The following is a 12,229-nucleotide window of genomic DNA, read 5'->3' on the forward strand; positions in this document are numbered from 1 at the left end:
ATAACTTTTTTCGGTATGGGCAACCTCATTTTTGACGGGATTGATTTTTCACACATTGACTGCAAATCGACATTAACTTTGTATCCCTTTACTCTCTGAATCTATTTTGACATTAAAAGACAGGTACTCTGAATGCATATTATTTTTCTGTAGCCAATTTCAACATAATTTAGGTCTATACAAGTTTTTTCAGAGGCAAAACTTTATAGAATGATGGAAGCGGAAACCATCACCCCTTTTGACGTCATTTTCAAGGCCTCATTTGTTTGGACATTCCGTGTAAAATTTACGATAAAATTTCATAGAACTTCCAGAATGAAGTGAAAATTTCATATTTTATAAACCAATTGTGTCCCGACACATACCTGAATTAACGGGATTTTTGGATGTCAAATAATCATATCAAAGGAGTTTTTCTCAGTTACACATAGGTCGAAAAAAACGTCGTTTTCGAGGTTGCGCCGCCTGGACATACCATTGCTACCAAAAACATTAATTATTTATTAAAAAATAAAATTCATGATTTGTGGTTTATTCTTTGGATAGAAAAGATGATGCTAACTAGATATTTCAAAATTCATTGATATACCTTAAGCGGTTTTAATTTTATGGCGCTAGTCCACGAACTTTTTGATAACCCCTCGTATAAGAAAAAGCTTTAAAAGAAGTTCTGTTAATATTAATCTTACTATTATTTTTACTGTGCATTCTTTTCTTTTTTAATATTTTATAAAAGCTTAGTCTAAATTTATCTAACATAACTAATTATAAATACTGAGGAAAGGACACTACATGAAAAATAAATGAAGAAAATAGGGGTTCTTTATATTTCTACACAATTTCTACTTTTGACATATGTACAGTACAGGTAGCCAATTTAACCTATCAGTTAAAATATTTATGTGCAGAAGCCTTCTACAGTGTACAGTTTGCAGTGTAATTTCTGATTAATATAACTTGCATATTATTGACTATAAAGGATTTAATACTATGAAATTTCTGTTTTAAAAATTATTTAGATAATCAAAGAATTCTATATTTTAAATGAAATAACATTAATTATAGTGGCTATGCATACCAAGTGTAATTCTTATTTGTAAAATAATTTCTAGCTATAAAACAAATTTAATTTTAAAATTCAGATAATAAATCTTAACAAGTAGCAAAACTTAAGTTTCACATCTCATCATAAATTTGTGATAACTTCCTAGGAATAAATTTCATTACTTTCTCTGGATATACATCAGATCTTTATTATTGATAATACTTTACATGTAAATCTTATATGCATAAACCTGCCATTTATACAGGGTAATGCAACTTAAAAAATCAACATACCTGGCGAAATTGGTTTCTGCAAAGGTGGGGAGAGAACTTGCTCTATAAAAATAAAAAATCAATTTATTAATACTAGAACATTAATTTTATTAAAACACACAAATAATTTTGTTATAAACATGTACAAACTAAAACTTCCCTTTCCTTGCTATGAAGTCATCTATCATTTGGTATAATGGAGACACTGTACCTACTGCCAATTTTCCCTAAATTTAATTCTAAACCCAAAGATTAAGCCTTACCATTGTCATTTTGCTGTTGTGCAGATTGTTTTACTATGATTTCATGAGAGGAAATATCTGGAACTCTGACAAATTTCCCAGTAGACATCTCACTCTCAACACTACACCAGTTATCTCCCTTTAATGCTCCAATGTGTACAAGAGTTAGTTCCCATTATAGTACTGACATTTCCTTTTCAACTAATTATGCTCGCACAGTGAAACATTCAGAGATATTCCAAATTAAATCCCCACCATTTACTACTTCTCAAAATATATGATGTACAGATCAAATCATCCAAAAATAAGAAGGGCAAAGAAACAAGCTTCCATTATAGTCCTTAATTGATACAAAAATTAACATGCAGCATATGCTTGAAATTCATTCATGATATAAAGTTACCAGTTTAAAATCCATCAAATTGATTTAAATCCATTTTATTAAATACCCCTATTGAAAGAAAAGATCCATGCCTATAGTGTCAGTTTAGTGAATTAAATGCATTGAAGATCACCGTGTGTTCATAACCTTACTTTTGTAAGACTGTCTTCTTTTGATGTTATCACCTAAAATCCAATAAACCTGAAACGGTCGTCTTTGTAAATCATTTGGGGGACATTACAAATTGCCAAATTTAATCACATATCACTGTTTCAAAGAGCTTAAAGTGCATCAGCGAATGGGTACTAGTACATGTATATACTTCTTTGAAATATTTTAATTTTATCCTGTTTGAAATGTTTTAATCAATTTGTAGGTATAGAATTTATTGCAGTTTTAAACTTAAAGTTCTAAAAGGTTTATTTCTGTACTATAAAAAATTATTCCTCTTTTTTTCCACTAAATTATAACACCCAACATATAAGTCCAACATCTTATTAATCTTCATAAAACAAATTGTCAGAATATATTTTGGCAAAACAGGCACTGGCAGATTTAAGGGGGGGGGGGGGGGAGGGGGGGGGCAAAATATACAAGATGGCTATGGGTCCATACACTGACCCCAAACTGCCCCCCTCCCCCCACTTTTCAAGATTCCTGGATCCACCATTATTAGGTATCCTGAAAATACTTATTTTAAATAATGGATTCATATTTCCATGATATCTTAATTTTGGTTCAACCCTTGGAAAAAATTACAACTTTAATGTTCATGTATCTAAGGTATGCTGGGACAAATTTCCACAAAAAAGTGGCTGCATACATAGCCTAGATAAATAACACATACGTTTTAATGTTTTTATGCAATGCTCTCTGCTGGAGACCAAATTTCCCTTACAATATATGAATGTTTCTAATCAATTATATGTTTTATTAAATCAGTTACAATAATTTTTTGAAAATTTTGCTCTAGCATAACACTGTTGATAAGAAAATTGTGAGTGCAAACCAGTTTAACTATATTATGAAATAATTAAAACATGAATTGTCAAAATTAGTGAGCAATAATCTAAAAAAATATATACAAAACAATAAAAACTGGAGACCAACACTCTGAGGTTCAAATTGCGGAAGATTCTCACGTGTGGATACTGAAAGGTTATTCAATAGGGTCTGTACCTAAAGTTATAAACTAAAAGATGAAAAATTACCGGAGTCCTTACAAAATAGAACAATAACCATCCACAGAATTTATGGACTGTTTAATTAATCATTAATGATAAATATTGTAATGTAAAGTTTTGTGACAATTTCACACAATTATGGTTGTCAAATTGTTAATGTAAAGATTTTAGTCCGCAAGTTGTTATGACGTCCGCATTTTTTATTTACATAGTAACGTAGTCCGCAATTTTTACTTCATGTATAATCATTTCATGTATATTTGTTCTGATGACAACCGCCTCTGGTCGAAACTGGTCAACCAAATAAATTTACTGCTGCATTCTCACGAAGTGTTGGTGATCTGTTTTTTATCTTTTAGTTTAAAAAAATATACAGCAAAACTCGCTTATAACGAAGTCGCTGGGACCTTTGAAATTACTTCGCTATATCCGTAATTCATTATAACCGTATAAGAAATTCATTAAATTTATATAGCACGGGATCCAAAATGACTTCGCTATATCCGTGAATTCGTAATATCCGTGTTCGTAGTAAACGAGTTTTACTGTATACATCAGGAGATTAATATTAGCATAGTTGATAACCTATAAAGTGATCAAAAAAAACTTCGTTGAAGAAAGTTAATTAAATTTCTTTTGCAACACACACCTAGAGAATTTATTGAGAATGCTTGGTTTATTGTTAAGTCTTTGTAAGACTTTAAATAATTTGACACAAAAGATTGCCTGACGTTTAAGACAATGACACTCATGTTATGACAACATGTCACCTAGTATCATCAAGTAAACATTTAAATAGTAATAGAAACAATTAAATTACAGGCTCGTATACTTGAAGCACAATAAATACATCATATAGCGATATCACTATAATGAATCAGCAAAAACTCTTGGGTGTAAATTTGCTAAATCAGCTGACTAATTCACCTTTGGTTGATTAATTGACCTTTACTAACTAATATACCACAATTAATTAGTTATCTGATTAATAACTGTGTCAGTGCGAGATTACACTTTGTATGCTGGTGTATGACAGAAATATAAAAATCCTCTATAGAACTACATGTCATCCGATGAACAAATAAAATACATACTTAATAGGCAAAAGTATTTCACTGTGAAATCACCAATTTCTTTGGAAATGAATTTTCATTTTTATTGTGTGTGTGTGTGGTATGTAGAGACCCCTAAATTTTTGTCCTCCACAAAATGATTATTTTCAAAGTATAAAAATGATCTATCAAATACAAAATGTAACCAATAATTTTGTCTAAAGACACTTAAAATTTGACCCCCTTGAAAAAATTTAGTGATTTTACAGCCTTATATACTTTAAAGAACTTTTTCTTCATTAAATCACAAAGACTTTATTTGTATGTTCTTTCCTAAGTATAATTTTATCATTCCATCTCTTTGTGTCAATGAGTACAACTGATTATATTATAATTATTATTATACAGTAATAGTGAAAATGTCCAAAGTATTCACTTCCTTAACAATCTTTGTACATTATCCAAAGAATTTTCAGACACACTTAAAGAAAACTATTTAACAACAGCCTATCATTGCAGCTCTAAGTACCGGTAATGTCTACCACCTTGATCCATCTTCAATGAACTTGGTGCATAAAATATTTTTACTGACAAAATGCATACTGACATGAATGCATCACTTAGATCTTTGGAATAAAATATATGAAGTATAAAGGTAAAATAATGTGAATTCTCAGTGTTTGTATTCATAAAGCCTGCAGGTATTATCATGATACTTCTGTAGACCTGTAATGGGAGAGGAGAAAAATGTCGTGGACAAGAGTATATCTTTAGGTGCTCTAAAACTTTGGCCACTAAGATGGAGCTGACCGCCACATACCAAAACATTTCGAACTTAGAGAGTTCATGATATATTAGTGGACAATTCACATTGATTCATATGTATTACAAGTAAAGTAAGGAGAATTGATGTGGATCCAGATTGACTACTAAAGATGACCTAACATCACAAGGCTTACCTTTGAGATTCAGACTAGTTTCCTCCTCTATCAAACTGTAACTTGTCACCTCGGGGGTAAATTCCCAGATTTTGGTCCCTGTTTTCCTAAAGCTTACTTCTTTTTTAAATGACGTATGAGGACTTGTGATTAATCGGGTTCCCGAGTTAGAAGTCTTTTCCCTCTCCAAGGACCTCAAGTCCGAGGACCTTAAGTCCGAGGGAGTCCTTTTGACGACAGGTTCAAACTGAGTCATGATTTTCACTTTAATTGAATTATTACATAAGTTCAATATGTAGCCAGAAAAAATTCCCTGAATAATTGGTACTAATTAGTAACCCAGAATGGAAAACAATGCACTTCCTTTTCACATCTTCATGGAAAACTTCCAAAGACTTTACTAAATTTGCACACAAGTTTGTAGCACCTTAAATTCCCACAAGTATTAATTGAATGCCCAATAATAGCTTGATAGTCATTTATTCAAGTCTATCTGCTTATCACCTCACAGAACATCAGATGTAAACATTTAAAACATGATAGATCAAATTTAACACCTCATCACCAGTGATCCCGTTACAAAAGATAGAATTGAACAATCGTATCATCCACTCTTATTCACAAAGTCAACCTAACCAAATGCCAAGTTCTAAAGCCATAAAAATTTTATCATAAGACACTTCCAAACAGAGTGCTTCTGAATTCCGAATGGTTTTACAAATGGTATGCCTCATATTTGTTATCAACTTTTAGGAGACCTTTAAACATGTCACCAAGTAATTTTTCACTTTTTTGTTCATGCAAAAGGAATTACAATCAATAAAATTTTCTTTTCATAAAGACAGTTTATATCATTTATAATCCTATGAAATTATTTTTCCAGCAGGGGTAATTCAAAAATTTGCTCAAGACCAAATACCAGAAATGCAATCTGAACACCTTTTGGCATTAACAGGTGGGCATAATATATTCATACATTAGAATCATCAAGTTGTTACTGGATAGAAAGGGATTTAGAGATAATGGGATTACAAAATTACAAGTGTGATCTTTTATGTAGAATTTGTTTCTTAGTCCCTATGAAAATACATAAAATTTTCTTTTAAAAAAGCTCACTGTTATTCTAATTACCGGTAAGTATTAATATTTCTGTAGATTATCTCTCTTCTCCATCCTCTTGTAAAGAAAATGACCTCTTGATCCCTTAAACATGGTATACGCTAATCGCTTTTTGACTGTTTTATAAAATATTTTATAGGAGATATTACAGTCCCTACTTTTAAAGTATTGATATTTGATATTGATACATGCATACAGTCAAACCTTGTTATTTTGAACTCATACCTGGGATTAAACTTTGAGATCTCCAAAGATCTAAGATAATGAGGTAAAAAAAAAAATAAAAAAGGTGACTGGAATTACCAAATCAATTTTAAGCATGTCCATGGTATTTGAAATACTGGTCTCTGAGATGACAAAGTTTAGATGTTTTTTATCATTCAAAATTACATCGAAATGTATACTTCTTTCAACTGATCATGTGTAGAGAATTTAATTAACAACTAAAATATCCTGCACTCATAAACATGCAATCCTACTCAAAACCTAAAACCCAAAGAAACTAAAACTGTCCAAATGGGACAAAATACCCCCCGCTGGGTTTTTCAGAAGTGCTAAATCATGCATATTTTATGGATCTAAGAGAAGAGAGAAATGCTAAAACATTTTTAGTGCAAATGTAATTGCTCATTATATTTCTTATAAATGAAACCAAGGTGCAGCCTAATAAAAACAAGATGTGTTTGTGAAACACTATGCGCCCAGCGGCAGATTAGTCACAGTCAAGGTCACAAGGTCATTGACCTTGATGTCATTTGAAAGAGCTTCATTGGTGGAGTATGCATACCAAATATGAAGTCTCTATCTCTCATGGTTCAAAAGTTATGGTGAAGGTTAATGTTGACAACAGACAAACAGATAAACAGACAAACAGACAGGACAAAAACAATACATGCCTCAGATCTATCGATCCGGGCGCATAAAAACAGACTAACAAGAGGCCCAGGGGCCACAGCGCTCACCTGAGCACATCAGGCTTGAATTTACCCCCCCCCCCCTCCAGGCGTTCATCATTTGAACAAACTAGAATCTACACTACCTGAGGATAATTCCATATAAATATCACTAATCATAGCTTTGAAGTACTTGTAAAGATTTTAAAAGGTTTCCCCATATATCCCTATTTAAAACTTGGGTCGGCCATTTTGGCCCCACCCTAGCCCCGGGGGTCATGATTTGAACAAACTTAAATCTGCTCTACCGGACGATGATTCCACGAGTTTCACCTTTCCTGGCCCAGTGGTTCTAGAGAAGAAGATTTTTAAAGATTTTTCCTATATATTCCTATGTAAAACTTGGGTCGGCCATTTTGGCCCCACCCTTGCCCCGGGGGTCATGATTTGAACAAACTTGAATCCACACTACCTGAGGATGATTCCACATGAGTTTCATCTTTCCTGGCCCAGTGGTACTGGAGAAGAAGATTTTTAAAGATTTTTAAAGATTTTTCCTATATATTCCTATGTAAAACTTGGGTCGGCCATTTTGGCCCCACCCTAGCCCCGGGGGTCATGATCTGAACAAACTAGAATCTACATTACCTGAGGTTGCTTCCACATGAGTTTCATCTTTCCTGGCCCAGTGTTTCTGGAGAAGAAGATTTTTAAAGATTTTTCCTATATATTCCTATGTAAAACTTGGGTCGGCCATTTTGGCCCCACCCTAGCCCCGGCGGTCATGATTATAACAAACTTAAATCTACACTACCTGAGGATGATTCCACATGAGTTTCATCTTTCCTGTCCTAGTGGTTCTGGAGAAGAAGATTTTTAAAGACTTTTTCCTATATATTCCTATGTAAAACTTGGGTCGGCCATTTTGGCCCCATCCTTGCCCCGGGGGTCTTGATTTGAACAAACTTGAATCTACACTACCTGAGGATGATTCCACATGAGTTTCATCTTTCCTGGCCCAATGGTTCTGGAGAAGAAGATTTTTAAAGATTTTTCCTATATATTCCTATGTAAAACTTGGGTCGGCCATTTTGGCCCCACCCTTGCCCCGGGGGTCATGATTTGAACAAACTTGAATCCAGACTACCTGAGGATGATTCCACATGAGTTTCATCTTTTCTGGCCCAGTGGTACTGGAGAAGAAGATTTTTAAAGATTTTTCCTATATATTCCTATGTAAAACTTGGGTCAGCCATTTTGGCCCCACCCTTGCCCCAGGGGTCATGATTTGAACAAACTAGAATCTACACTACCTGAGGTTGCTTCCACATGAGTTTCATCTTTCCTGGCCCAGCGGCTCTGGAGAAGAAGATTTTTTAAAAATGCCATTAATTTTTAACAAATTCATGATTATCTCCCCTTAGAAAAGGGCGTGGCCCTTCATTTGAACAAACTTGAATCCCCTTCACCCAAGGATACTTTGTGCCAAGTTTGGTTGAAATTGGCCCAGTGGTTCTTGAGAAGAAGATGAAAATGTGAAAAGTTTACGACAACGACAACGACAACGCCAACAACAACGACAACGACAACGACGACAGACAACGGACAAATTTTGATCAGAAAAGCTCACTTGAGCCTTCGGCTCAGGTGAGCTAATAATACAGACCAGACAGGAATTATGAACTTTTTCTGTCAGTGACCTTGAACTTGCATAAATGACCTTGGTTCAAAGTCATGACACAACCTCAGGTCATAAGCAATGTTTGTGTGAAGTAGTAGATTCAAGTATTTCCATATTAAAGAAAGATATGGACCGGAACAAATTATAAAATTTTTCTTCCAGTGACCTTGAACTTCCCCAAACGACCTTGACCTAAGGTCATGACACATCCTTAGGTCATGAGCAATCTTTGTGTGAAATGAGAACTTACCAAGTTTATCCATAAGAAAGATACGGACCACACACGAATTATGAAATTTTCCTTCCAGTGACCTTCAACTTCCGCAAATGACATTGACCAAAGGTCATGACACATTGTTAGGTCAGGAGGAATCTTTGTGTGAAATGAGAACCTACCAAGTTTATCCATAAGAAAGATATGGACCGGACACAAATTATGAAAATTTTCTTCCAAATGACCTTGGGTCAAGGTCATGACACACCCTTAGGTTATGAGCAATCTTTGTGTGAAATTAGAACCTACCAAGTTTATCCATAAGAAAGATATGGACCGGACACAAATTATGATTTTTTTCTTCCAGTGACCTTGAACTTCCCCAAATGACCTTGGTTCAAGGTTATGACATACCCTTAGGTCATGTGCAATCTTTGTGTGAAATTAGAACCTACCAAGTTTATCCATAAGAAAGATATGGACCGGACACAAATTATAAAATTTTTCTTCCAGTGACCTTGAACTTCCCAAAATGACCTTGGTTCAAGGTCATGGTTCAAGGTCATGACACACCCTTAGGTCATGGGCAATCTTTGTGTGGAGTAGTAGATTCTAATGTTCCTCCATAAAAAGATATGGACCGGACATGTTTGCACAGACAGACGGACGGACGGACAGACGAACAAGGTGATTCCTATATACCCCCCCAAACTTCGTTTGCGAGGGGGGGGGGTGTATAAAAACACCATCCACATTTCAGTACATCTATTATATTTCATTCATATTTTGTTAGTCTTTTTCTATATTTGTTTTTAATCATGAGAAATAATTTTTGCCAAGCATTCTTCCAATAAAATAATAAAATCACGAGATACTATTGTTTGCAGCTAACTGTAAAGTTTCACGTTTCGTCACGATCTTTTTCGCCAGATGCATCCAGCGTAAACAATTCACGTGATTGGTCAGCTCAAATTATCAACATTGATACAGAAATAGTCTGTTGCACGAGCAACCAATCAGGGATAAGAAGAAAGTTCCAGTCGTAAAGCTTGCCTTTAGGAGGCGTGTACAATTTACCTTGAGTGCAGCTGTCAACTAGATCGTGACGTAACGTGAAACTTTACAGTCAGCTGCAAACAATTATTAGTATTTACTTTTGCATTAAGATGATCTAACAATTTTACACTACGTAGAGCAAACTCAAACTTCAATATCCTGAGCACTAATATCTCTCATACCATGGATATATTGAATAAATTTAAATGTTCTAATTTCCTTTTATTTAAATATTTTACCCTCCACATCTTGAATCCTTGGATATTTTAATGTTTGAGATACTGTAAAATTATATATTTTTGTGGGGTCAAACTTTCATGGTTTAAGAAAAAACTCTTGGTTTGTGTGGATTTCCTGTATGAAATATTCTTGAGTATATAGTTATGAATGCAATGTACATTTTACATTTTGTGGTGGACATAAGTTTGTGGGACTCTTGAAAATTAACACCCAAGAAAATTTGTGATTTCACAGTAACATGGTTTTACTATAATCTTTACTGAAATAAATATACTTTGCAACTTCTCTAATCTGATGCCCCCTCCCCCTTAGTAATGCCCTGTTCACACGGAGAGTTTAATTCGAATTAAACGTAAGTTTACTGCGAATTAGCTTCGCTTAGCGTTGACATGGATAATTTAATGCGAATTAGTTTAATTCGAATTAATTTACTGCGCATTAAATTACTTCGCATTAACTCCGTGTGAACGCTATGCGAAGCTAATTCCAATTAAATTTTGACGCATGCGTAAGGCAGATTTAAGTCAGAGGACACATGCTAGTGGTTAGATATAGGTGTCTGTGGTATATTTGGTTCAAAAATCAAGGAATAGTATGTTAATCACTAAATGTATACATGTAGCCACTACGATAAAGATATCAAATCGATGGCTCTGCATACATGATGTGATTTACAAATGATGTCATAATAGCCTTATTACTGGCGTCTGACTGTAGAAGAAAAATTTTGATTCGCATTAGTTTACTTCGCATTAGCTGTCGTGTGAACACAATTTAATTCGCATTATTTTAATTCGCATTAGTTTACTTCGCATTAATTTACTGCGAATTAAACTCTCCATGTGAACAGGGCATTAATCTACCTGTGGCTGCCTACCTGCTTCAATGATGGCTGGAGATTTCAGAGGGAGTTCTTGTGCAGAATCTGAAATCAGAAAAAAAATTGTCTTCAATAGACATTTATTTTTATAAATGGAAAATCGAACATGAATCAATTAAATAGAAATAAATATTTATGAACTTATTATTGTACACCAAGTGAAATGAAGAAAACATATAAAATAATTTTGAAACAAGTCTGGAAATGAATAAATATTCAAAATTATACACCATGTAAATAAAAACAAAACCTTTACAAATATCATTAATTCTATAAATAGAAAAATTAGTGTGAATGAAAAAAGAAAACACAGAAAAGCAACAGTACTATATAAAACAATTTCAATTTACCAACCTGCCATGATAAAACAGAGATAAAATCAACAACTCAAGAACATAAGAAATACTAACTTAGAGTTAAACACACATATCAAGTAAGTGAAAACCCATAAACCGAAGAAAATGAACAAAGAAAAATTAAATACTGACAATAAAATTGTTTCATAAAACCATTCTGAACATAATCAAAATCAAAAGCAATCTCACACATGATCAGTGACCTAAAAATTCCTTTGTCTCTGTAATTTCCCAACAAAATAAATATAAAGAACTATATCATATATCTGTTCTTTTTCAATTAAAACTTTAATATTAAATTTAGGATCTAATATCTGCTCCTAAAAATAAGATATAAAATATCAAGTCAAGGATTCACTGTAATGTACATGTAATCCAGAAAGTATTTGTACTTCTCATGATATGCTTAATTAAGTCTCTCTCTCTAACTCTCTCTCTCTCTCTCTCTCTCTCTCTCTCTCGATCTTAATAATTTTAAAAGCACAAAGGAACTTTATCATTTGAAAGTATACAATTATGTAAACAAAACTCTTTTTGTTACTCACAAACTGAGGTTGGAACAAATTCCATGTCTGAATATTACACCTTATGTTTTGGAAATGCCATACTTTATAACTTTCATACTCATAGCTTGACTCAATTAGTATATGGACCATTCAATTAATTTTTGGTTTC

General features: G+C 33.4%; 1 protein-coding gene across 1 annotated transcript in view; it reads right to left on the bottom strand.

The window, feature by feature from the left end:
- LOC134252670 (uncharacterized) overlaps positions 1-12,229 on the bottom strand; it is a 55,108-nt gene that overhangs the window by 16,625 nt on the left and 26,254 nt on the right. The window contains 2 exon segments of the mRNA XM_062735160.1: positions 1,339-1,380; positions 11,196-11,243. Of these exon segments, the coding sequence (XP_062591144.1) occupies positions 1,339-1,380; positions 11,196-11,243 (90 nt within the window).

The sequence above is a fragment of the Saccostrea cucullata genome, unplaced genomic scaffold, assembly GCF_032062105.1.
Source record: "Saccostrea cucullata isolate Sc308-1 unplaced genomic scaffold, CSIRO_AGI_Scuc_v1 ctg99, whole genome shotgun sequence".
NCBI classification, from domain to species: Eukaryota; Metazoa; Mollusca; class Bivalvia; order Ostreida; family Ostreidae; genus Saccostrea; species Saccostrea cuccullata.